Source organism: Phocoena sinus, chromosome 11 (assembly GCF_008692025.1).
Source record: "Phocoena sinus isolate mPhoSin1 chromosome 11, mPhoSin1.pri, whole genome shotgun sequence".
Taxonomy (NCBI): domain Eukaryota; kingdom Metazoa; phylum Chordata; class Mammalia; order Artiodactyla; family Phocoenidae; genus Phocoena; species Phocoena sinus.
In genome coordinates, this window is record NC_045773.1 from 7,600,394 (window position 1) to 7,625,314 (window position 24,921).

A 24,921-nucleotide genomic window follows, 5' to 3' on the forward strand; every position below is an offset into this window, starting at 1 on the left:
GTTTTCATTGTTCAGCTAAAAATACGTTCAGATTTTCAGTATAGTTCTAGATCATGAAATGCACCTGTTGTGCTTTGCACTGACAAACTTTGTAGCATCTGCCACCGGGCCCCTCCTGCTGGGCTCAGTAGCCCTGCTCCAGGCTCTCCCAGGCAGGGCTGCTGGGCCTGTCTTCCAAGCCCAGCACTGCTAGTGGGGCCCCTGAGACTTGGTTCAGGGTGACGTGGAGGGGGCCTGAGGAGCACCCACACCAACTGCTGCTGGTGACAGGTAGACGCCAATTGGAGTAATGAATGGACTCTACCTTTTACCTACTCCGGCTTTGACTTGATTGTGCGCTGGGCTCAGGGGTATGAAATCAACTCTGGGCCCCCAGGCAAATTTTTGCAAAGGTGTCTCCCTCTTGATGACCACTCTCAGGGATGCAGTGGTGGAGAGAGCCTGAGATGGGGCCCAGCAGCATGGGTTCTGGCCCCAGCTCCCTCCCAGGCTCACTGTGTGTCTTCCTGGACTGACATCTGTCATCACTGAGATATAAACACTGAGGTTTCATCATGTCACTGGGCCCTGTGCCATTTACTTAATAATTTTCTTTAAATTGACTCCTTTGTAAAAAAAAAAAACCCTCTCCCGGTCATAATTAATTCATGGGTAAGCAGCCTTGTGTACTGGAAATAGCACAGGTTTCAGAGCCAGATGGACCTGGGTTCAAGGCGCTGTCACTTGTTAAACACTCTGAGCCTCAGCTCCCTAGAATATGGGAGTGTCACCACCTCATCTCTCTGGATTCTAAGAGTGAGTGGCATAGAGTATAGCACAGTGCCTGGTGAACGCCAGTGTTAAATCATTGTGTGTTTTATGAAAGGGTGAAGCATAAATATTTTTCATTTATGCTTCTAAATCTTCCCTCTCTCCTCTCCCCTACAATGCCACTAGGCCAGCCCGAGCTCTGAGAATATTTTGCCTAAAAAAGTTCAGCCACCTCCTGATCGCTCTCCTATCCTCCAGGCTTGCCGTCTATTACACATGTTACATACTCGAGCCAGAGAGACTTTCCTTTTTAAAAAATTGTTGAATATTTAAAGTTAGAAATAGATAATGCATGCATTTTGTAAAAAACCCGATAAACAGTACAAAAAGATACATAGTGAGAAGTATGTCTCCTGCTGCCCACCTCTCCCCCTCCTCCCATACAAGCCTGGTTACTAGTTTCTAGTTCAGCTGGTGGCTCCTTGCAGAGATATTTAATTCATCACTAAGCATACATGGACACACATATCCCGCACAAGTGGCAACAACTGGGCCTACTGTTCTGCATCTTGCTTTTGTGGTTATGTTTTGGAGATTGTTTCATATCACTAATAATTAGAGCCTCCACTTTTATATGGTGATTATCACGTGCTGGGCACTGGTCTAAATGCCCAGTGTCTTAATTCGTTTCATCCTCGGTTCACTTTTGAGGTAGGTGGTAGTATTACCACCCCATTTTAGAGATGAGGGGTGCGAGGCACAGAGAGACTGGGTAGCCAGCCCAAGGTCACCCAGCAGGGGAGTGGCGGAGCCTGCTCCAAGTCTACTCCCAAAAGCTACTTACATAAAAACATTCAACTAGTTATATAAACATACACATATAAATTACTTATATATATCTTTTTTTGGAAGGAAATGATACTTCACATTAGCAAATGAAAAACAACTTGGTATAAATAGAAAGGTTCCATAAGCTAAATGAAGAAAAAACAGGGTTAATTCTTGCCAGTGCCTTCAAAGCAGGCATTAGACATGAGAGCACCAAACTGAGTTTTTCTTCCCGATATACTCAGAAGGATTCCAAGAGAACTGAATAGGTGTAACACCTGAAATCACCTCACTAACACAAGCGGTTCCCGTCACACACTTTGGGAAACACTGACGCAGTGCCAGTTAGCTGGGCTCTGGTCCTCGATTTCCCCATCTGCGGCATGAAGGCACGAATCTAGAGGAACTCTGAGGCTCCTCTCAGGCTTGTATCTTCCTGCCACGCCGCCCAGGGAGGGAGAGGAGGGCGCATCTCTGACTCAGGGCAAGGCAGGCCCTGCTGGACTGTCACAGCTGCTGGCCAGGGCGTATGCCCAGTGTCATCTAGGGATGGCGGTGGTCCTAAGAAGAATGGGGGGAACAAGCTTTCCTTCTAGACAACCTCCTTCCCCGCCTCAGCTCTCCTGCGTGGACATTCCTTCACTCACTCAGCAGACGTTTACTGATCATCATTGTGTCGAGAGCATGGGTTGTGGCTACGCCATGTGACAAGTGTCAGTGGGGATATGGACACGGTGTGAATGGAGAAGAGATGGCATTGGATTTGGAGCTGAATGACAATGGAGTTTCCCAGGTGGAGAGCAAGGCAGAGAAGCAGGAAGCCGGGTACGGGGAGCAGCCCCTGTTCAGCCGGTCAGTGTTTGTGAGTCAGGCACTAAGTGTGGCCAGTCGAGACCAGGATTGATCCTGGGTAGTGGGGAAGCTAGCGGGGAAGGAAGTCTGCCTTTGGGGACTCATTCAGTAGCAAGAGACAGAAAGCCAGGAAAAGCTGACATATGTAAAAATAGCAATTTATTGAATCTCGGAGGCTGACACACTTGTTTCATTGTCTGTCTCCCCAGTAGAGTGAATAATGAGGGCAGAGGCCCTATCTGCCTTCCACGCAGTACTGTTGGCAGCACCTGGTATATATCATACCTGCATGTAATAAGCTGTTCAAAAATATATAATGATTGAAGGTGTAGCCACTCCCCCCACCAATACACTCACCAGATCAGAGGCAGCAGAACTGTGTCTCCTCCATTTTATCCTATTCCCTCCCTCACTTTTCCTTCTTCCTTCTGTCTTCCTTCCCCCTCCTTTCCTTTCCCTCCCTCCCTTCCCTCCATCCTCCCCTCCCTTATTTGGTGGTGTTTTCCTCTGCAGGAGGCTTCTCCCCTGTGGTGACAAAGTTGGCCCAAGTCCATCCCTCTTCCCCACCCTCCCAAGCTCACTTCATATCAGCTCAGCGCCCCCTAGTGGAAAGTGAACACTCCCTTCCTGGTGTTTCCAGCGGAAGCCCAGGGCTGTCTCTAATTGGCCTGGCTGGGGTCCCATCGCTGTGGCCAGATTAACATCATGCATACTGATAGGTCAGGCCTGGGTCTGCTGCCCTGTACCCAGGGATTGGGGGGTAGTGTCAGTTTTCCATGAACCACATGGAATGAGAATGGTGGAGCGGAATTTGGGGGATTTCCTCAAAGAAAATCAGGAAGATGTTCCAGAAGGAGGGGGACTGGATGATCCTACGCAGAGAGCAAAAACAGATGTCTGCTGAGGGGGAGGAGCTCAGGAAGGAGGAGAAAGTGGCTCCATTGGCTGGTTTGCAAACAAACACCTGATGTTCTACCTGTAAGCTGTTCCTCAAACCTGTTTGGCTCTGCTTCTAATGGGCTTAATGCTGACACTGCTTCCTTTGTCTGGAATAATCCATCCCCACCCCAGTCCCTGTTCACCTAGCTAATAGCTACTCTTCCTTCAAGGTTCAGTTTAGATATCACTTCCTCAGGAAGCCTTCCTTTAGCGCCCTGTACCCCCCTGATCATTGCACTTATCACACCCTGTGATAATCACTTGCATAACTGTCCCTACTAAGGTGTGTATTCTGTGAGGGCAGAGACCATATCTGTCTTCTACATTGTAGTGTTTCCTATTATGGCACCGAGTGCAGTAACTAGCACATAATGAACTGTTCAATAAATATTAAATGATTGAAGGTGTAGCTGTTGCCCTACCCCCAAATATATTCACCAGAGCAAAGGCAATAGAATCTACCTCCCCTGTTTTATCCTCCCTCCATCCCATCCATCCACCCACCCACCCACTTATCTATTCATCCATCCACCCACCCATTTATCCAGCCAGCCAGTCAGCTGTTGTCCACTCATTCATGCAAATATATATTGCTACTTGCTGGGTGCCAGTCTCTGCTCTAATACAGGGATTATGATCATGGACAACGTCCTTGCCCTCATGGACTTTACACTCTAGTTGGGTGAGACAGTTTATAAACGTGCAAATGGAATAAGACAGTGATTATAATTTCTACGGAGAACGTAGGCCACACAGAGTGTGGGCGGTCAGACTGAAGTTTGGGTACTTCAAGGGTGTCTTTGTCATGTCCTGGCCCAGGGTCTCACCTCATACACAACTGTTGTGTGGCCTAGGGATGGCCCTTCCTGTGGGGTGGAGGAAGTGTACATGGACTGCATTGTGGAGAACCTATTTTCTAAAAACTGATCCTTTTCCTGCCCCAGCATGTCCCTGTATTAATGCTGTTAACTTCCAGATTGCCTTTGCCTTCTTTTGCATTTAAATGCAGATCTGAAGAGCTGTACAGATAGTACTTTCCTGTTTTCATGATCTGAGGGTTTGGGAAGATGCAAAAGGCAAAGTGTACACAGCAAAGGCAGCATGATCACCAGGAAAGGCAATGTCCACAGCTTGGAAGGCCCGGCCATCTGGCTTGCTGTGTGACTTAGGCCACATGCTTGCTATTTCTGGGCCTTAGTTTCTTTCAATGACAGGTTAATACACCAAAGTTTCTGGAGGGCCTCTGAGAACCTATGAAACTGATTTGGGCCAAGAATAGTAGTCTCACTTACATGTTCCTATGTAGTGCTTCTTAGCCTGTGCTGGACTTCTTCTGAAAGGCTCTCCCTGATAGGGTCTTGAGGGTTGGAAAGAGAATGCCCATCTGGCAGTAAGCTGGGTAGGTGCCTCTGAGGGCCCCTCTGGAGAGCCCGGGTTGAAGACCAGGTCCCAGTGACTTGGCCTCAGTTCAGCTCCTGCATCCACTTCTGCTCCCTTCCCCGCCCCAGCACTGCTGTCAGCCCGCCACTCTACAGTCACAGCTTACTGAGTTCTTTCCTAGCCCCCGCTCTCTGGCCTTTGCCAGGCAGCACAGAGAGGTCAAGCCTCTGCCATGGTCATCCAGCAAGTGGTGGGAAGGTCAGGTTTCAAAACTGGGTCTCCTGAGTCCCTGTGGGGCAGAGGACCCTTTCATCCCTATTTCGTGGTTTCCTCTTTGGTAAAGCAGGGATGATATAGTCTACGTCACAGGGTTTTTGTGAGAAGTAAGTGAGTTCGTATATGTGAAGTGCTTAGAACTAGGCCTGGTGTGTAATAAGTGGTCAGTAAGTGTTAGCTGCTATTGTTGTTATTATTGTTATCATGCTGCCTCCCAGGACTGGGGTAAAGATTAATTGAAATGCTCCTTGGTGATCATGAATAGAGAGGTTGGCAAACTCTGTGAAGTAATAGATAATTTAAAAATATTATTCAGCATCTCCTGGACTGGCAATACTGAGCAGGCTGTTCTAGACTATTGAGCTAAGGGCCTTTCATCCTGAAGCCCATGTTTCAGGTAATTAAATAAAGGAAACATCTTAGAGGATTCTGGGCATAAATAGTTAGACTCACTTCAGAGAGGTCCCTAGGTTAAGCTTTTTTGTGGCAGCTGCCTGACGTAAGTGACACCAGGTGATCAAGTTCACCATTATTCTTGGGATCAGGAATTACCAACTGGATCACATAGAGGGGGAGGAGCAAAGAAAGCAGTGGTGCCTGTGGATGTGGAGGTGTAGAGGGAAGGTTCAAGAATGGGAGAGAGGCCCGCAGACAGCCTTCAGCCAGCTTCCCGACTCTGAGCTGCGTTATGTTCCAGGAGCCATGGCTTAAAGGTGGTTGAAAGTAGGCAACTGCCTTGGTTATCTGTAAACCTGCAGTCATCCCCTTTGGCCACTAGATGTCGAGAACACATTGATCCAACACACTTTCTGGTCCATTGAGTTGTTTAGAAAGAAACTTAGAGGTATTGGCATAAGGAGTGGATGAAATCAGCAAGAAGGGCATCTCTAGAGGCTTTAGGGCAACTGCAGATGAGCAGAGATGGGTGGGATGCAGAGAAGAAGTCTTTCCACCAAGACCCAAGAAGAAAAGTTGATTTCAGTTTTTCATTTATTGTTTTGAAACGTGGGGAGGTTTTCAGGATGAAAGGAGGGAGAAACATGGTGTAGAATAATTATTTTTTTCACATTAGCTAATGTTTTTTAGAGTTTGTGAGCATTTTCCTGAAGTCAAGTGAGTAAGTTCAAGATTTTCAAACCCTCAGCCCAAATCAGGGATGTTGATGCTGGTGGTGATGGTAGCAGCTAATGCTTACATCGCTTTTACTGTGTGGTTGGTATTGCTGTTAGCACCTTATAAAAAATTAACTTATTTAGTCCTCACGACAAACCTATGAGGTAGGTGCCATTATCATCCCCATTTTATACATGAGGGAGCAGATGTCAGAGAGGTTATGTGACTTGCCCAAGGTCACACAGCCGGGAAGTGGCAGCATCAGGATTCAGCCCAGACATTTGGGCCAGAGGCCATATTCTTACCTGATATGCTCTACAATAGATGTTGCCCCCACTGACTCCTGACATATGACAAAGGGGACTTTCTTAACAACAGATCAATGCTGTGATTTCACAGTAAGAATCACAGAGGAAGTCCTCATTTAAAAGTCTCACTTCACAGGACTTTAAATGACAGTGAATAAGGTTATAACATTGGCCAGTAATTCATTCTGAGTTCCTTGACTTAAAGGGCCTGGCTAGTCAGAAGCACACATCCCATCCCGAGGCGGAAGCTTCTGCTCCATTAGCTGCTGTAATTATCCAAACAACAGGAGAAGAGGACCAACAAGGCTCAGGAGCCATGAATTCCAGAAATTTCTTGTTCTTAGCATAGAAAGATGGTCATAAACTTGATATTGCAAAGGGAAGTGTACTCCTAGTTGGGGACTGGGAAATAGAATACTGTTGGTATGGGCCTGGCCCAGCTTGCTCTAAGGCTGCCCCAAATACTCACATCTGAGGAACAAATGGTAATGAATTAAGGAACCGGTATGATATGATAGAATTAAAAGTCTGAGACCAGATTTTTATTGTGGTTAGATATACACTTACTATATGACCCTCCATTCCACTCCTAGGTATTTACCCAAGAGCAACGAAAACATATGTCCACATAAAGAATTGTACATGGACATTCCTAGCAGCTTTATTCGTAAGAGCCAAAAACTGCAAACAACCCTAATAACGGTCAACACGTGAACAGATAAACAAATTGTGGTATAGCCATACGAGGCAATACTACTCAGCAGTAAAAAAGAATTTCTGATACATGCAACAACATGGGAGAATCTCAAAAAAATTACGCTGAGTGAGCAAGGGTAGGTGTAAAAGAGTTTATACTCGATGGGTCCATGTACATGAAGTTCTAGAACACACAAAAACAATCTACAGTGACAGAAAGCAAACCGGTGATTGCCTGTGGCTGGTGTAAGGGGTGGGGATCGACTGGAAAGGGACAAGAGGGATCTTTTTGGTGTGATGGGAATGTTCTGTATCTTGATGGTGATGATGATCCCATGGATGTAAAGTCTGGAAACTACGCTGATAATACTGTATGATCTTGGATAAGTCACCCTGTCCTTCTGGGCCTTAGTTTCCCTATTTGTAAAATTTGGTGGTTGGATTAGATGATGTATAGAATTCCTTCTGACTCAAAAATTCCCTTGATGTAACAATATCCAACTCTTAATGTGGAAGTAGAGTAGCAAAGTGCAATTTTCTTTATAGGAATTCATTTTATAGCCAAGGATGAGTTTATTTCTGAGAGCATAGAATATCTATTAGGTTACCCAATAATATTCCTTTGGGGAACAGAGCCATTTACAGGCCAATTTTACTCAAGGAAACAGTGGAGATAACGATTTGTGTGTAAGAAGGATGTTCCCATAGAAATCCCACGGGTACCTGAGGAGGGCCTTTTACAGCAACACTGTGGGGAGGGAGCAGGACACAAGAGACACAGCTGGCAGGGCCGGAGAGGGCAGCTGAAGAAGGCCGTGTTCACCATATCACCTCTGAGAGCCCCAAAATGCCCGGGGCCTGTGGTGGCCCTTTTAAATTTCCTCTTTACTGGTCCATTGCTGGCACTTAGTAATCACTTAATGATGTTGTTGATGATGATGATGATGAAACTGCTGCTGCTGCTGCTGGTCATGATTTCCAGTCCTCAGACAGTCTGTGCAAAAGTAAAGGGCTGTGGGATTTCAGAGCGTGTCATGGGAAGAGGGCCGGGACAGAGCTGACCGGAACACAGGACTTGGAAGGGGGCTGCCAGCGCTAGGGCCACCCTTGCTGGGCCATAGCAGCCTGTTGATTTCCCACACTCGTGTGTCTCCAGGTCATGAAAACCTACCACATGTACCATGCAGAGAGCATCAGTGCGGAAAGTAAGCTGAAGGAGGCCGAGAAGCAGGAGGAGAAGCAGTTCAACAAGTCGGGAGACCTCAGCATGAACCTGCTCCGGCACGAGGACCGGCCCCAGCGCCGTAGCTCCGTGAAGAAGATTGAGAAGATGAAGGAGAAGGCGAGTGAAGGCCCCGGGTACCGGGGTGGGAAGGAAGGGGAGGGCCAGGCTCCCCACAGCCTCAGCCTCCGCCTCCGCACCCTGAGGGACTGGGGCTGGAATAATGCTGCCAGCGTCTGCTGTCTTGGAGGTCAGTGTCACGGTGGAGGCAGGGCTGGCCATGCCTCTGCTCACACTTGTTAGGCCTCAGGCGAGGGTCAACAGCAGCAGAGGCATTCAGCTGGCAAGACAGCTGAACTGCGATGAGACTCTCGCCCAGCGAGCACATTCTGGCAAGAATCACCAGGTGTTAGTGGGGGTGGGGCCTGACCTGGACGTCAGTTTAGTGGCCGGGGGGCTGATTGGGACTTCGTGTGTCCCAACAAGAGGGAACGGCGCTGGCGTACCAGCCAGCACCTGGGAACCAGGTAAAGAACCATTCTGAAGAAATTGCCACCGCCGAGCCAAAGCTGGGCCAGTTAGAATCCTTGTGTGTTGGTGCTGGAAAAGTGCTTTGGTAGGGCATGGTGAGAGTGCTAGTTTTGGAGTCAGGCTGAGTTTTGAAGATGCCACATGTACAGCGACTCTCTGACCTTCAATATTATTTAATTAATTTATTTATTTTTAAATTAGTTAATTAATCAATTTGTTTTTGGCTGCTTTGGGTGTTTGTTGCTATGCACGCGGGCTTTCTTTAGTTGCGGCGAGCGGGGGCTACTCTCCGTTGTGGTGTGCGGGCTTCTCCTTGAGGTGGCTTCTCTTGTTGTGGAGCATGGGCTGTAGGTACACGGGCTTCAGTAGTTGTGGCTTGTGGGCTCTAGAGCGCAGGCTCAGTAGTTGGGGCACATGGGCTTAGTTGCTCCGCGGCATGTGGGATCTTCCCGGACCAGGGCTCGAACCCATGTCCCCTGCATTGGCAGGCGGATTCTTAACCACTGCACCACCGGGGAAGTCCCTGACCTTCAATTTTAAAAAATGACAGTGATGGCAAACAAATCTCCTTTCTCATGTCAACTCTGATCAATTGATAGTGGCTGCCCAGAGCCCTATGCTGAGGATTGTGAGCCCTCTCGAGGCTTTAGTTAAAGACAGTGCTGTGATCAACTAATGATGTCTGTCTTGGCCAAGGAATTTAGAGGGGCAGTGTGCATGCTGCTTTTTGTCATCCTAGATTGGGTTACTTCTAAGGTTCCTTTCTTCTTAAAAAGCTATGATATTCTTGTTGAATTCTCTGCATTCATTCATTCCATGAAATCAGCAAACATTTCCTGAGCTCTTTCTATTTGCAAACATTGCATCAGATGTTTATTTGGGCTTCTATGAGACTAATTCTATGATTATATGATCCTGATCCTACAGCTCTTAAAAATTATAGGAGATTGAGTGGGAACATAATCCAACAGGACCTGGGTAAGCTGGCAAAGTAACCAAAGGCAGGTAAAATAAAATTTCAGGGTAATTTCCAAAGGCAAAGAAAAATATGCTCCACAATAACCAGGCAGAGACCCAGTTAAAAAATGGGCAAAGGAATTGAATAGACATATCTCTGAAGAACATATATGAGTGGCCAATAAATACATGAAAAGATGCTCAGCATCATTAGCTATTAAGGAAATGCAATTCAAAACCACAGTGAGATACCGCTTCACACCCACCATGATGGCTAAGATAAAAAAGTCAGATAATCACAAGTGTCGGTGCGGGTGTAGAGAAATTGGAACCATCATACATTGCTGGAGGGAATATAAAATGATGCAGCCACTTTGGAACATAGTCTGGAAGTTCCTCAAAATGTTAAACATAGAGTTACCATATGACTCAACAGTTCCACTCCTAGGTATCCACCCAAGAGAAATTTAAACATGTGTCCAGACAAAACTTTGCACATGAATGTTCATAGCAGCATTATGCATAATAGCCAAAGGGTAGAAACAGTCCAAATAAATAAACGTCCTTCAGCTGATGAATAAAATATGGTGAATCCCTGTAAGGGAATATTCAGCAATGAAAAGGAATGAATACAGACTACAGCATGGATGAACCTTGAAAACAGTAGGCTAAGTGAAAGAAACCTGTCACGAAAGACCACATATTACATGATTCCATTTATTTGAAATGTGCAGAGTAGATAAATCCATAGAGACAGAAAGTAGATTATTGGTTGCCAGGAGCCGTGGCAGAAAAAAATGCAGAGTGACTGCTAATGGGTACAGGGTTTCTCTTGGGGTGATGAAAATATTCTAAATTTAGATAGTGGTGATGGTTGTACAATATGTCTGTGAATATACTAGAAATGAATGTTTAAAAATAAGATAACCAGGGGCTTCCCTGGTGGCGCAGTGGTTGAGAGTCTGCCTGCCAATGCAGGGGACACGAGTTCGTGCCCCGGTCTGGGAAGATCCCACGTGCCACGGAGCGGCTGGGCCCGTGAGCCATGGCCGCTGAGTCTGCACGTCTGGAGCCTGTGCTCCGCAATGGGAGAGGCCACAGCAGTGAGAGACCGTGTACTGCAAAAAAAAAAAAAAAAGATAACCAGGCAGGGAATTATGGAGCTACAACATAGGGGGGTAGCTATAGAGGGGATATGTAGAGAGGTAGAGAAAGCACTGGTTAGTGGGGTCTGGAGACTAAGTTTTAGTTCAGAGTTTTATGCTAACTGGCCATTTGGCTCTTGGACAGCCAACTTCTTTTCAATTTTCATCTCCTCGCCTATAAAATGGATGAATTAAAGTAAGATATCTTCAAGTATCCTTTCCAGGCATAAAATTTTATGAGCCCATGAAGAGCTGAAAATGGTCTCAGGGTTATAGTAGCCCCGTGGAAATGGGCCAGGAATTTCAAAACTCTCTGTGGAGGTTGGGTGTGTGGTTGGTACAGGGTATAACCAGAAGTTTGTTTCTAGAAATTCCCAGAATAAGTGAACCCTGGAGAAAGGTCAGAGGAGATGTCTGAAGAGATTTAAAAGGCTGACAATGGGGGCATCTCTACTGAACAGCTAGAGAACTCAGTCTGGAGGAAGGAAGGTTGAGAGTGCCTAGGTAGGAAGAAGCCCTGTTTCTTTAAGGAGAGCTGTCTGTCTCCTCAGCAGTGGGACTCATCTGTCTGAAGGGGGCAAGGGGATAGCTCTGTAACCCATGGACTCTTTACTGCTTCCTGCCCAGGATGGCCCAGAACAGAAACAGCTTCCCAGGGAGGCGGTCCAGCTCCTAGCCAAGACTGCACCTCTGGCTGCCCACCCGCCTCTCCCCACCACGCACAACCAGACAGCCAGTGACAATCACTTCATGCTGCCCATGCAGGGACTGTTCTGGGTGCTGTAGGCTCAGTCATGAACAGGGACCATTAAGTCTCTGACTTCACAGAGCTTACTTTCTAGCAGGGGACCCTGAAAATCATCAAGTAATCAAAGAGGTAAAAAATGTGATTTGGGGTGGTGAAAAGTACTTATGAAAAAAACTGAGCAACCAAGACGTCCTTCAGTAGGTGAGTGGCTAAGTTACTGTGGTCCATCCAGACAATGGAATGTTATTCAGCACTAAAAAGAAATGAGCTGTCAAGCCATGAAAAGACACGGAGGAACCTTAAATGCATGTTACAAAGTGAAAGAAACCAATCTAGAAAGGCTACGTACTGCACGATTCCAGCTATATGACATTCTAGAAAAGGCAGAACTATGGAACAGTAAGAAGGTCAGTGATTACAGCAGTTAGGTGGGAGACAGGGATGAACAGGTAGAGCACAGAGGATTTTCAGGGCAGGGAAACTGCTCTGATACTCTAATGATGGATACATGTCATTATACATCTGTTCAAATTCACAGAATGTACAACACCAAGACTGAACCCTAAGGTAAACTGTGGACTCTGGGTGACTACAATGTGTTAGTATAGGTCCATCAATTGTAACAAATGTACCACCTGGTGCCGGGGGGTGTTGATATTGGGGGGACGTGGTGTGTGTATGGGAGTAGGGGTGTGTGCACGAAATCTCAGCACCTTCCTCTCAATTTTGCTGTGAAGCTAAAACTGCTCTAAAAAAAGAGTCTCTTAAAAATTAAATAAAAATGAAAATAATCACTAAAAATTGAACAAAGATTAAATGAATGGGAAAAATAGAGCAGGACAGAATGTGGGGAGGAGGCAGTCAAGATGCCGGGGACACATTTTAGACACGGTTGTGTGGTCAGAGGCCCATGCGACTGTGTGACCATGGCTAAGGACCTGAATGACGTGGAGCAGGCCACACAGGGACCTGGAAGGGTGGCCTGCCAGCCGGAGGGAATGGGTCTGAGTCTAGAGGCAGGAATGAACTTGGCCTCTTAAAGGATGTGCAGAGGAGGGGATGACAGGAGCGTGGAGGAAGAGCCAGGTCAGGAGGGCTTCACAGGCTGTCGTCCGGGTTTGGGCAGCCTCTGGGGGTGTTGAGGAGGGGCCTCCGGAGGTCTTAGTTACACTCCTGGAAAAGGCCACTGCTTACCCGACAGTGCCGATGATGGCTGCACACGTGCAGTGTCAGGTGAGCTTTTTGGGTACGGGGTCCAGATCTTACTCACCTGGCCCATGGAGTAAGGCTTTCCAGGGCCGTGCGGGGAGCTGATCGCAGGCAGTGACCCTAAAGAAACTCTCAAATCCCTCCCATCAGCGGCTCTGCTCTCACATCCACTCTTTCCTTCCTCCAGAGGCAGGCAAAGTATTCTGAGAACAAGCTGAAATGCACTAAGGCCCGGAACGACTACTTGCTGAATCTGGCGGCCACCAACGCAGCTATAAGCAAATACTACATCCATGATGTCTCCGACCTCATCGACGTGAGCTCCTGGGGAGTCTGGGGTTGAACAGGGTCCTGCACCACCTGGTGCAAGTCATCAGCTGAGGGAGGGCTGGCCCTTGTCCTTAGCTGGCATATAGGGCGGCCAGTGGCCCCTGGAGCCCTAACGGAGGGGAAGGACAGGGAGCCTTTGGGGCCTGTGAAGGAGTATCACCCTGTGGCTTCTACCTCCATGGGTGGGAGTGGGCCTCTGGCGGCCCTTGCACACTTGGGCTGGGCAGTTGTAATTCAGCGTGCACTTTCCAAGCGTCCTCCTCTACACCAGGTCTTTTACTGGGTTTGGGGGTACAGGGGTGATCGTACACAGTTCATGCCCTGGGGAACTTCCCAAGGTGGTAAAGATGCTTATCTGTTTAACACGCCTGGGTCCAGTCCACTAGACACACACGCACATACGGAAGAAAATAATGAATGAGACAAAATTATACAGGTCAGCTTCACTTGGGGATGTTATGCTGGGAGAAATCAGGCAGTTTAAGAAAGAGGAAAATGGAACACTGACTCCTGAGCACCAGCTGTGCAGGACACACTGGTAAGACAATGAGGTTTCGGGAAAGAATTCTGTGAGTGGTGCCTTCGGGGAGGCTCCTGCATCATCTGTGACAGAGCTGGGGCTGCTTCGCATGTCTTCATGCAGACAGGGATCCGGCCCAGCAGGTGCTCGGTCAGGCTTCCTTGAGGGTGGGTGCGTCCTTTTCCTCTGGCCTGCGTGTATCCCGTCAGGAAGTCAGAGGGTCACCACTCTTCCCTTGGCTGCAGAGGGGACCCATTATCGCCATTATCACCACCCCCAGGAGAGGGAGCTGCCTGGTCCTGCCTTCCAAATGCCCGGGGGCCAGAACCCTCCTGTTTCCTACCTTTCAGCTTTCTTTTTCACACAACCCTTTCATCTTTTACCAAATTTTTATTGAGTGCCTACTAGCTCTAGCTCTTGAGGTGCAACAGTGGATAAGAGCCAGTGGGTCTGTCCTCATGGAGCTCAGCCTGCATAACCCTGATGCATTAAAGGCAAACGTAATGCCAAGCAGTGGGTGTTACCATGAGAGAGGTGGAGGGAGTTGTGGACACCTGGATGAGGGACACCTGGTGTGAACTCTGAGTGGGGAGAACATCAAGGAAGGCTTCCTGGAGGAAGTGACCTCTAAACTGAAACCAAAGGAAGAGTATTTAGGCAGGAGGAGAGAGGAAGAGTCTTCGGGCAGAGGGAATGCGTGTGTGAAGGCCTGGAGATAAGAAAGAAAGCAGTGAGTTTGGGGAGCCGCGAGGAGCACTGTCATTGCCCAGATCGCGGTCCCCCGCTCCCTCCGAGGGCTTTGCCATGACTTGTGTGGTAAGATTCCAAAGTGCATGAGGGCCTCCAGCATGAAAGATTTGACCGTGGAATAGGAGGTAATCGTAAGTCATTGTGACGGCCCCACCTCCATGTCACCACCCTCACCTGCACCTTTTGTGTGTGCTTCTCTCCAAGTGCTGTGATTTGGGCTTTCATGCCAGCCTGGCCCGTACCTTCCGGACCTACCTCTCAGCCGAGTACAACCTGGAGACCTCTCGCCACGAGGGGCTGGACGTCATCGAGAACGCGGTGGACAACCTGGATTCCCGAAGTGACAAGCACACAGTCATGGACATGTGCAACCAGGTCTTCTGTCCCCCCCTCAAGTTTGAGTTCCAGCCCCACATGGGGGACGAGGTAGGCTTCTCCCAGGAGCCCATGCTTGAGGTTGCTTCCATCTGTCTCCCATGGGCTCCCAGAGCATCAGTGGGAGGAGAACGTCAGCGGAGAGGCCTGGGGTCAAGTTCTTGGTGCATGGGCTTCCCTAGCTGAGGAGTTTACCACGAATACCCTAATCTTGGCAGCTCAAGTCCCCCACCTGCAGAATTGCGAGACCATAGCTTCCCATGAAATCCCTCGCAGCTATGTCTAGAAGACCCCAAGGGAGTCCCACATCTGCACACAGACAATCATCTCACGTTCTCCCCTCGGATGGATGGCCTCAAATCACTGAAGGCGGGGCCTCAGCAGAGCCGCTCGGACCTGTGCTCCAGTGCCGTGAGCCCTTGGAGTACGAGCCAACCCAGTTTTCTTCAGGGCTTGCGCTGCTCACATCCTCATTATGTTCTGGAAAAAAAAATGGGAGAAGGTGCTCTTCACTAGCCCCTAAGCAGCACACTAGTTACCTGAGTTTCACACAACTTCTTATGAAAATAGCTCCTTGAGCTTTTCCATGTCATTCCTCCCTCTCTCCAGGGCTCAAGCCCCAGTCCCTGGAACCAACGGAGACAGCCACCAGGTGTCATATCTGCCTCCCCATCTCCACCGTCTCTACCCCAGGGACATGTGCCCAGAACTTTCTCCTAGTGGCCCCGTTCCCTCCCCCCAGGCACACGAGAGTCAGGGGGGCCCCAGCCAGCCTCTGGATCCCAGTGGGAGCTCAGCTGGGCTGTCGCTGCACCTGCTTAGCAGGGAGGGACCAGGAGGCGCCTTTAACGATGGCATTTGCTGGACCCTCCAGTGGCTCTGCCCACTTTCTTCATTTGCAAGAGATGCCTTCTGCCGGGCTTCCCCACAGCTCCTGCCCCATCCCTGTGCCCTCATGTCCAGCCCTTTGGCTCATCAGCTGGTGACTGCAGGGTTGGGTTGCCCAGTTAGTGGTAAAGAACAGAGGCCTGCTGTCCCTTATGAGCTCAGCCAAGTTACGGCAGGCAGCCCAGCCCACAGGTAGTGAGAGCCCTGGTGGGAACGGGTGTAGGCGAACAGTATCGCTCTCTCATCTTCTTCTCTTCTCCCCTCCTCTCTCAGCGGCCCCTGTGAGAGGGCCGCTGCCCCATGCCTGCCTGTCTCTCAAGCATCTTCCTGCTGGGCCACTCTGCTGACTGTTTCCCACCCTTTGTTCTTTTCACTGGCTTCTCTTAGGCAGTTGCTTCCTTACCACCACTTCCTGCCTGGAAATTAACCAATTAGTCTTACTTAATGAGATTATGTCCAAGCTCTGAGTAGCAAACCGTCACATGCTGCACAAATGTAGACCACAACCGAGAGCGTGAGAGGGTGGCCCCTGGCTCCCGGCTGGCTCTGGTGTCGCTGGGTACAAGCTGTGTGACCTTGGGCAGGTCACTTAACCTTTCCAGGCCTGTTTCTGCAGTTGTCGATGGGGATGTTAATGATAGGCCGGCCCCAGCTATGCACAGGTGGCAAGGGCCCCGGTCAACCGCAGGCGGTGGCTGTCATTTCTGCAGGTGTGCCAGGTCAGTGCTCAGCAGCCTGTCCAGACGGAACTGCTCATGCGGTACCACCAGCTGCAGTCCAGACTGGCCACTCTCAAGATCGAGAACGAGGAGGTGAGTGAGCCCCTCCACCCTGTGAGGGATTTCTTTACAAAGGCCTGACTGGTCCTGCAGAGTCTACTCTTGCCATGGAACACATAAGAAATCAGGGTTCATCTGTAACATGCACAACTGTCAAAACCAACTACACCAAGAATCTTTGATGGCATGGGGAATGCTCACAAGATGTTAAAGAAAAGCAAGGAGGAAGTAGAACTCTATGTTCAGTACTGACCTAACCAGGGTAAACTGAAGTATGCCTGCATGTTTCTGTGCATATTCACGGGCATAGAGAAAAAGACTGGAAGGAAATACCTTGAATGTTGATAGTGGTTTTGTCTGGGTTGCAGGAGTATAGGTGATTTCTGTTTTCTTCTCTGTGCTTTTCTCTGTTTTCTGCAGTGAGCTTATGTTATTTTTATCATCAGAAATGTAATTTTAAATTACACAATGAAATAACCCAGGGCACACTAAATGTGTCATAGATTCTGAGCTCCAGGGAGCTTCTGTCTCACCGTGGCCAGCACACCTCCCTTGCAGCTGGTGGCTCAGGACTTCTGCCAGGTGGGCACAAATGGAAGTACCAGCTGGAGTGGCTCCATTCTGATGTGCACTGATGAGGCCACATGGGAGACCTCCTGTTCCAGCTGGGATGCCCCCACCCAGGGAGGACATCACCCAATTGGAGGACACCAGGGCATGGGAGTGTCACCCGAGATCATGGGCAGGTCCATCCTTGAGAAGTGCAGTTGCAGCTGGAGATGGGGAGCCGTGGTCCCTGTCTTCAGACCTCAAGAGGGCTGTTCTAGGCAGAGAGGGCAGGTTGCTTTGTGTCTTCAAAAAGGACGTAGCCAGGACGAACGTGAGCCAGAGTATAGCTAAGGATGAACGAATCAAAGCAGTCCCTGGGGGGAGGTTATGTGGAGACAAATTATATATTTGTTTATCAAACCTGAGAAGAGAGAAGATATGGCCAGCGTGTTTTCTTTCTTTATTTATGCCCTACATCTTCCCGTGAAGCGTTTTAAATTGTTTACATGGAACGGTATATGCTGTATATGGATAATAATGTTAATGGAATTTAAATTGAAAATTGGGGCACAGAAAGGAGGGTGAAGCACATGCTCTTCTGGGTAGGCTGTTCATGGCCATGGAAATGCTCAGTTTTGTACCTGAGCTTCTGTGAGCCTGTGTTAGAAAGAACCGATTCACTCATTTATTCATTCAAGTATTTATTTAGCACATACTATGCGCTAAACATTGTGCAGAGTTAAGTGAGTGGATGAGACAATACAGTACCTCCTCTCACGGAGTTTATGTTCTAGTGAGAAAAGACAGGTGGTAAAACACAGAAGCGAACGAACCCATAAATGAATACGTACACAGAATATCAGACACTAAGTTAAGGATGGTGGTCGGGGGTGGGTGGGGGGAGGCCTGATGTCACCAGGAGGCGACTTTTAAGTTGAGATCTGAGTGACAAGAGAGGCTTTGAGCAGCAATCACTGTGGAGTGAATGTGGACGCAGTTCTCCCAGGACTGTGTTTGGAGCGACCCTCCATCCAAGTTCCAGTACGCCCTTTAGGCACAGTTCAGTGAAGGGCTGTGGGGAGGCCGGGGCCCTGTGTGTGGAGCCTCGGGGGTCCCGCTCGGTCCCGGGAGAGGAGTCGGAGTCCTGGAGGACCGAGCACACTGCGTGTGTCTTGGGTCTATCTTCCTCGAGGCTGTTTTTTCTCAGTCAGGCTTGCGTGGACTCAGTGGCCGACAGCAGAGGAGTCACTCACTGAGGACAGCGCTGCCCTTATGCAGACTGTGTCCCCTCCCTTCTCTGGATGAAGGAAACGGGGAGCGTTTCTAGCATTGCTCCTCCTCAGGGACCTGCCTCCCAGGAGGACCTGGTTTGGGGTTGTATAACCATGAAGAAACACAAACCTCAAAACCCAAGTTCCTTGTTGGTCACAGCCTTCTCCGACGTTGTCTCCAGCAGAAGCAGTCCCATGACCTGACTTTAGATTAGGCCACCTGGCTTCTCCCCCCAGCCAGCTGCTGGCCTTACTTTCCACATCACTGTAACGGGAATGAGCATCTTTGTCCTGCCTGCCTCCTGATGCTTTATGTGGAAGAAATCAAGGAATGGTTGGGAAAGGGCTATGAGGTGTCAAAGGCATTCTGAGGCTGAAGGATTTTTGTCAACCTGAAGGATTTTTGTGTTTCCTCAGGTTAGAAAAACCCTGGACGCCACCATGCAGACCTTGCAGGACATGCTGACTGTGGAGGACTTTGACGTATCCGACGCCTTCCAACACAGCCGGTCCACAGAGTCTGTGAAGTCAGCCGCCTCCGAGACCTACATGAGCAAGCTCAACATCGCCAAGAGGAGAGCCAACCAGCAGGAGACAGAAATGTTTTATTTTACAGTAAGTGGCGTCCTGGCCCGGGACCCTCTGTCTGCCCCGCCACTGGCAGTGATTTTGGGGAGCAGCCCAAACTACTGGGAGCCAGAGGAACCACGTGGGTCAGTTAGACCTGCAGGTCTTCCAGCATGTTTTCAGGTTAAATTGCCTGGCGTGGCTTTGTGAAATGCAGAAAGTGAGCTACCAGTGGGTAGCACCAGCCTTGATCTTGGATTGACAGTTATTGTGATTTTCCTTTTCTAGAAAAAATACAGAGAGAGTTGTGTTCAGTAGGGTGAGAGGAAAAGGGGCTAACAGAGCCAGGTGCACACCCCAAGTAACAACCCCCATGTTTAGTGTATGGTTGTCATGTCAAGTTGTGTCAAATTTGGGCATGGACTCTGCAAACAACACCCTGAGTGATCTTTGCAAATTGCTGGTGAGTTGCCAGCCCTTCATGTAAAATCCCAGATTACTTACATTTCACTTGGCCAAGGAGGAACAGGGATGAGAGGCATTGGGGCTTTATTTCAACATGTATTTAGTGAACATGGAATGGGGTTAGAAGGGACCTTACATCTTCCATCTGATGTTTGACCCTGTCCAACCTTATCCCTGCCCAAAAGTCATTCAAATTCTGCTTGAACAACCCCAGATTAAAAAGCTCCCTCCTTCCCCAAACAACCCTTTTGTTTGGCTTGCGGCTGGCTATAGATATTATGATGTTTTCCCGTATCTCTGTTATCTTCAGAAATCTTCCTCACTAGGATTTCTGGTCATTGATCTTAATCCTGTTCTCTGGGGCAACCCAGAGAGAGGCTAATTCTACTTGACAGTCTGGCAAGGTTGCAGGGAGCTGGGTTTTTATTTCTCCAGGCTAAACATATCTACTTCTTTTGATCCAGCCTCTTAAGCTTTTGTTTTGAGTGCCCTCAGCATCCTAGCGACATTCTCCGGTACGTGTTCCACTTGTCCCACTTGTCCCACTTGTCGGTGCTTCTTCTAAAGTGAGATTCCCAGCAGCGGAGTGACCAGCACAGAGCAGGGCTAAACTTTCACCTCCCTCCACATTAGGGGCTATGCTTCTCTTTCCATATGTCCTAAGACCATATTCTTTTTTTTTTTTTTTAAGCTAGTATCAGTTAAATCTCTGTTCCCACTGTACTGCCATTAAATGAGGCCACCCTCCTCCTATGGGATGTGTAGGTGATGTCTTGGGTGGGTCTGATGTTTACCACCATTTAGATTTCCTCTTGATGGGTTCAGCTCATGGTTCCAGACTGTCAGGATCCTGATCAGCTGCTCATCACATATGCTGTCTCTTCAGACCTTGTGTCTGCAGATTCAGTAAGTGTGGCTTCTGTACCTTAAAGTTTGTCAATAAAAAAAAAAAAAAACGAATTGGTACTTCAGGGCCCAGGCCAAAGACAGAGTTATTCAAAACATGCCACTAGGCTAATATTGATCCATTAATCAGCACTTTTAGATTGTGGTCATTTAACCAGTCACAAACCCACCCAGTTCTAACATCCAGCTCCATTTCATGCTAGGCCTCATCAAATCCCTGTCAAAAACCAACGGTTGATGCCTACTGCATTTCCTTTTTCAACACTCTTTGACTTTGTTGTTTTCAAGAAAGAACCGATTCACTCATTTACTCATTCAAGTATTTATTTAGCACATACTATGTGAATACTATGTGAATCAGCCCATGCCAGTTTTGGGGGCTCAACACTTCCACGAGGGGCCTACTGTGTTTGTAGAGAATTTATGGGTTACAAAGATAAGTGAGGAGTGTGGATGAATATTGTCACTTAGGCAGCAGGAGCAAAGAAGGGGGTTCAGCCTGCTTGAAATTAAAAGACAGCATCCATGATGGGGGTCATGGATGTTATATTTTGATCTGAATATTCAAGTTATCAACCTGGTTGGCTAGTACACCTCATGACGTGATGTTGTGACATTATTTAGGTATTTTAAGGGCATAACACTCCTTTTAAAGCAAACACTAATACAATTCAATGGCATTCTTTCCTTCATGGGTTACCCGTGAGGCCTGGGTGAAGCTTGGAAGAAGTAGCCAGGATCCCCAAGCCCCAGAGCCCCAGTGTGTAATTTGCACTAACCAGGTGTAATTTGCACTAACCCACCAAAGCATGAGTTACAAGTTTGGGATTGGAGCTTCACCTGGCTTGGGACAGTGAGGCAGGATGGAGAGAATACCTACTTATACCCCAGCTCTGCTTTTTATGGTGAATTCTTAAACACAGGGCGATAAAATCAGAGGGCTATATTACTGGAAGCATCCAGAGAGAGCCTATAGGTGGGTAGTTATCAAACCAAAGTGTGCTTTTGAATCATGTAGGAAGCTTGTTGAAAACGTAGTTTCCCAGACTACCACCCTCCCTGAGGTGGCACCCTGGAAATGTGAGCACTTCTGGGCCTCTGTGGTGTCCTCCTCGGGTTAGACTCACAGTCTTCCAGAGCAGGAATCTGCATGTGGACACTCTCCCCAGCTGGGTAGGAGGCCACTGGTCCCTGCACCACACTTGGAGAAGCACCATGAGTCTACTCATTTTACCTTGAGGAGGGCATGAGGCCCAGAAATGTTCAGAAATCCGGCCAAGATCGCACACTGAGTGACCGCAGCCCTGAGCTCTTTCTCCTTCTGAGTAGAATGGGAATGGTGTTGCTTCCACCATTTGTCATCTGAGACTGCAGTGAGGACCAGATGTACATGTTTGAAAACCATCTACAGGTACAAGGGGGAGTGACTCTTAGCAACCACGGGACAGGTCCTAGGAGCTAAGAAGGACCACGGCCAAGGAGACAGGGCGCCACAAGCCCCAGAAACCCAGCAGGGAGGGGCCAGGGTGCGGTGATCTCAGTCTTATCGGGGCACATGTCAGCCCGCTCCCCATGGGCCTTTCCCCACACCTGTCTTCAGCGGGAAGATGGTGACGTTCCAGATGTCCTGAGCTGCCAAGGCGCACTTCTTTGCTCCTCTGAGCCCTTTCTGAGCCTTCTGGCTGGGGAATAGAATGGGTTTTTTGGTGAGAAACTAGCTGGCAGATTTGGGGCAATCACATCTGTCCCTGTGCCTTCATTCTCAGGACCTTTGTAATTGCATTCCCCTCTGCTTAGACCCTTCCCTCCCGTGTGCACCCACACAGCTGTCTTCCTCACCTCCTTCAGGCTGGGGCTGAGATGGCAATTTTGCAGTGAGGTCTGCCCTCACTCCCAGCTCCTCATTCCTGCCTTGTTTCCATCCCTAGCGTTCACCACCATTGACCAATTGTGTATTTTACTTATGTTTTTGTTAGTTTATTGTCTCTCTCCTACTCTGCTATGTCAGTCCCACCAGGTCAGAGGTTTCAGCTGAATTTTTCAGCACCTACTATATGCCTGGCACAGCTGTAGGCACCGAGGATCCAGAAAGGAACCTGCATGGATGGTGCCTACAGTGGCTCATGGTCCAGCAGAGAGGGCTCCCGGCCTGTGACTGGGCGACGTGGGGTGGGCAGGGCCGAGGGAAGCTGGTAGTTGTGTAGAGGCATGGCTGAGGCCAGGCTGAACTGGGGGCAGGTAGATGTGTTTCTGTTCCGGGTGCCCCGTTCCTGGCACTGCTTCCAAGTGCGTTGTGCTTGGCCAGGCCCCAGAACTAGAGGCAGCCTGGGGTCCTAGGGCAAATCATTTCTTGTGCCAGCCTCATCTTTCTCATCTGTAAAAAGAAGAAAATCATATCCCCAAATGCAGTTCGGGTTATTTTAATAGGAACGTCTCCAGGGGCCTGCAATGCCCTTCCTCCTTCAGAGTGCAGCCAGATAAAAGAAGACATGCTCTGAGGCTCCCCTCTGACAGATCTGATAACGCTCTCTTGTCTCGGCTGCATGCTCTTGGCCCAGAAGCACAGAGGAACTTTGATGGCTAAAGAAGCCCACTGCCCGGGCTCCTGCAGTCCTCACCTGACAGAAGCACCTCTCACTGCGCACATCCCCCGAGCTTTCTCTGTGTTCCCAAACTGAGCTGAAATGCCTCATAGGACTGGACAGACATGCTTGGCAGAGCTGGGGATCTGATGGAGCCGACACAAAAACCCCTTTCCCCGTGCCTGGGGCCTTGAGGGTGGCCTCCCGCCCTGGAGGTCCATTATGGAAGCAGAAATGGCAGGACTTGGCCCTGCAATCTGTAATGTCCTTGTACCTTGTGTCTTACAGAAATTTAAAGAATATGTGAACGGCAGTAACCTCATCACTAAGCTACAGGCCAAGCATGACTTACTCAAGCAGACTCTGGGCGAAGGTGAGTCAGGTGGCAGAGGCCGGCAAGGGGGACTGTCTTCCCGCTGGGTTGTGTTGTGGCCCCTTGAGCTGTTTCACATGGAGATCCCGGGCACTTGGTGGAATGAGGCCTGGTCCTGGAGCCACCTACCGGGATGAGCAATCTGGGAAAATAGCTCTGGTACAGATGCTGAGGGGGTCCAGTCTGGCTGCAGAAACTATGGGGCAAGCACAAGTCTTAGTTTGGGTTGTGGAGGAGGGTCCCAGATAAAGTGATGAGGGTCCCGAATAGGTAGGGGATGGGATTCAGGGTACAGGCATCCGCACTGTTGGTTTTTAGCAGATTCTGTTGGCCAGGAGTACTACTGGAGCGCCTGGCCGGGATTCTAGGTTCAAGAAGGAAAATGCATACGTGTGGAGCAGAGTTTGGTCCTTGGGAGACCTGGGGACTAGACTTAAAGCTCCCCAAAGGCTTCCAACGATGGGTGGGATAAAATCCCAACTGCTCCCATGGCACACGAGGCCCAAGGTCACTTGACCTCCGCCTGCCTCCCTGACCTCATCTACTCATCCTCCACTTCCCTACTGTACTCCAGTGGCACTGAGCTCCTTTCTGCACATCAAAGCTCATCTAAGAAACGAAATTGAGTTGTTTGTAGTGAGGTGGATGGACCTAGAGTCTGTCATACAGAGTGAAGTAAGTCAGAAAGAGAAAAACAAATACCGTATGCTAACACATATATATGGAATCTAAAAAAAAAAAAAAAAGGTCATGAAGAACCTAAGAACAAGACGGGAATAAAGACGCAGACCTACTAGAGAATGGACTTGAGAACACGGGGAGGGGGAAGGGTAAGCTGGGACAAAGTGAGAGAGTGGCATGAACATATATACACTACCAAATGTAAAATAGATAGCTAGTTGGAAGCAGCGGCATAGCACAGGGAGATCAGCTTGGTGCTTTGAGACCACCTAGAGGGGTGGGATACGGAGGGTGGGAGGGAGGCAGATGCAAGAGGGAGGAGATATGGGAATATTTGTATATGTATAGCTGATTCACTTTGTTATAAAGCAGAAACTAACACACCATTGTAAAGCAATTATACTCCAATAAAGATGTTAAAAAAAAAAAAGCTCATCCAACTTATTCCTGCCTCAGGGCCTTTGCATCTGCGGTTCCCACTGCCTGGAATGCCCTTACCCCATGTCTCTGTGTGGATGGCTCCCTATCCTTCAGCTGTCAGCACAGATGTCACTTCCTCCTGAGACCCTTCTGCCACCCAACCTCAAGGAATCACCACCTCTGTCCCAACACTCTTTCTGTTTGATTTTCCTCATCTCACTCATCACCATGTGAAATCCTCCTATATACTATTTGTTCACCTGCTTATTGTCGTTGGTCACACCCCCACCCCCAAGAGCATCATATCTTCAACCAGAGTAGGGACTTCCTTGCTTATTTTGTCCACCACTTTATCTAGTGTCTAGAACAGTGCCTGGCTCATATCAGGCACTCAGTAGCCACTGAATGAATGTTGAATGGAAAGGTCACCAGAACATGAACTAGAAACCATCCAAGGTCAAGGGTGTGTCAACTGAAAACAAAAATGCACACCCTAAGAGCTGAGAGTTAT

The 24,921-nt window shown here is 48.7% G+C and overlaps 1 protein-coding gene across 1 annotated transcript in view; it reads left to right on the forward strand.

The window, feature by feature from the left end:
* SRGAP3 (SLIT-ROBO Rho GTPase activating protein 3) overlaps positions 1-24,921 on the forward strand; it is a 255,707-nt gene that overhangs the window by 166,895 nt on the left and 63,891 nt on the right. Inside the window, 6 exon segments of the mRNA XM_032649515.1 lie at positions 8,299-8,484; positions 13,142-13,270; positions 14,759-14,980; positions 16,528-16,629; positions 18,834-19,031; positions 23,225-23,309. Coding sequence (XP_032505406.1) covers positions 8,299-8,484; positions 13,142-13,270; positions 14,759-14,980; positions 16,528-16,629; positions 18,834-19,031; positions 23,225-23,309 — 922 coding nt within the window.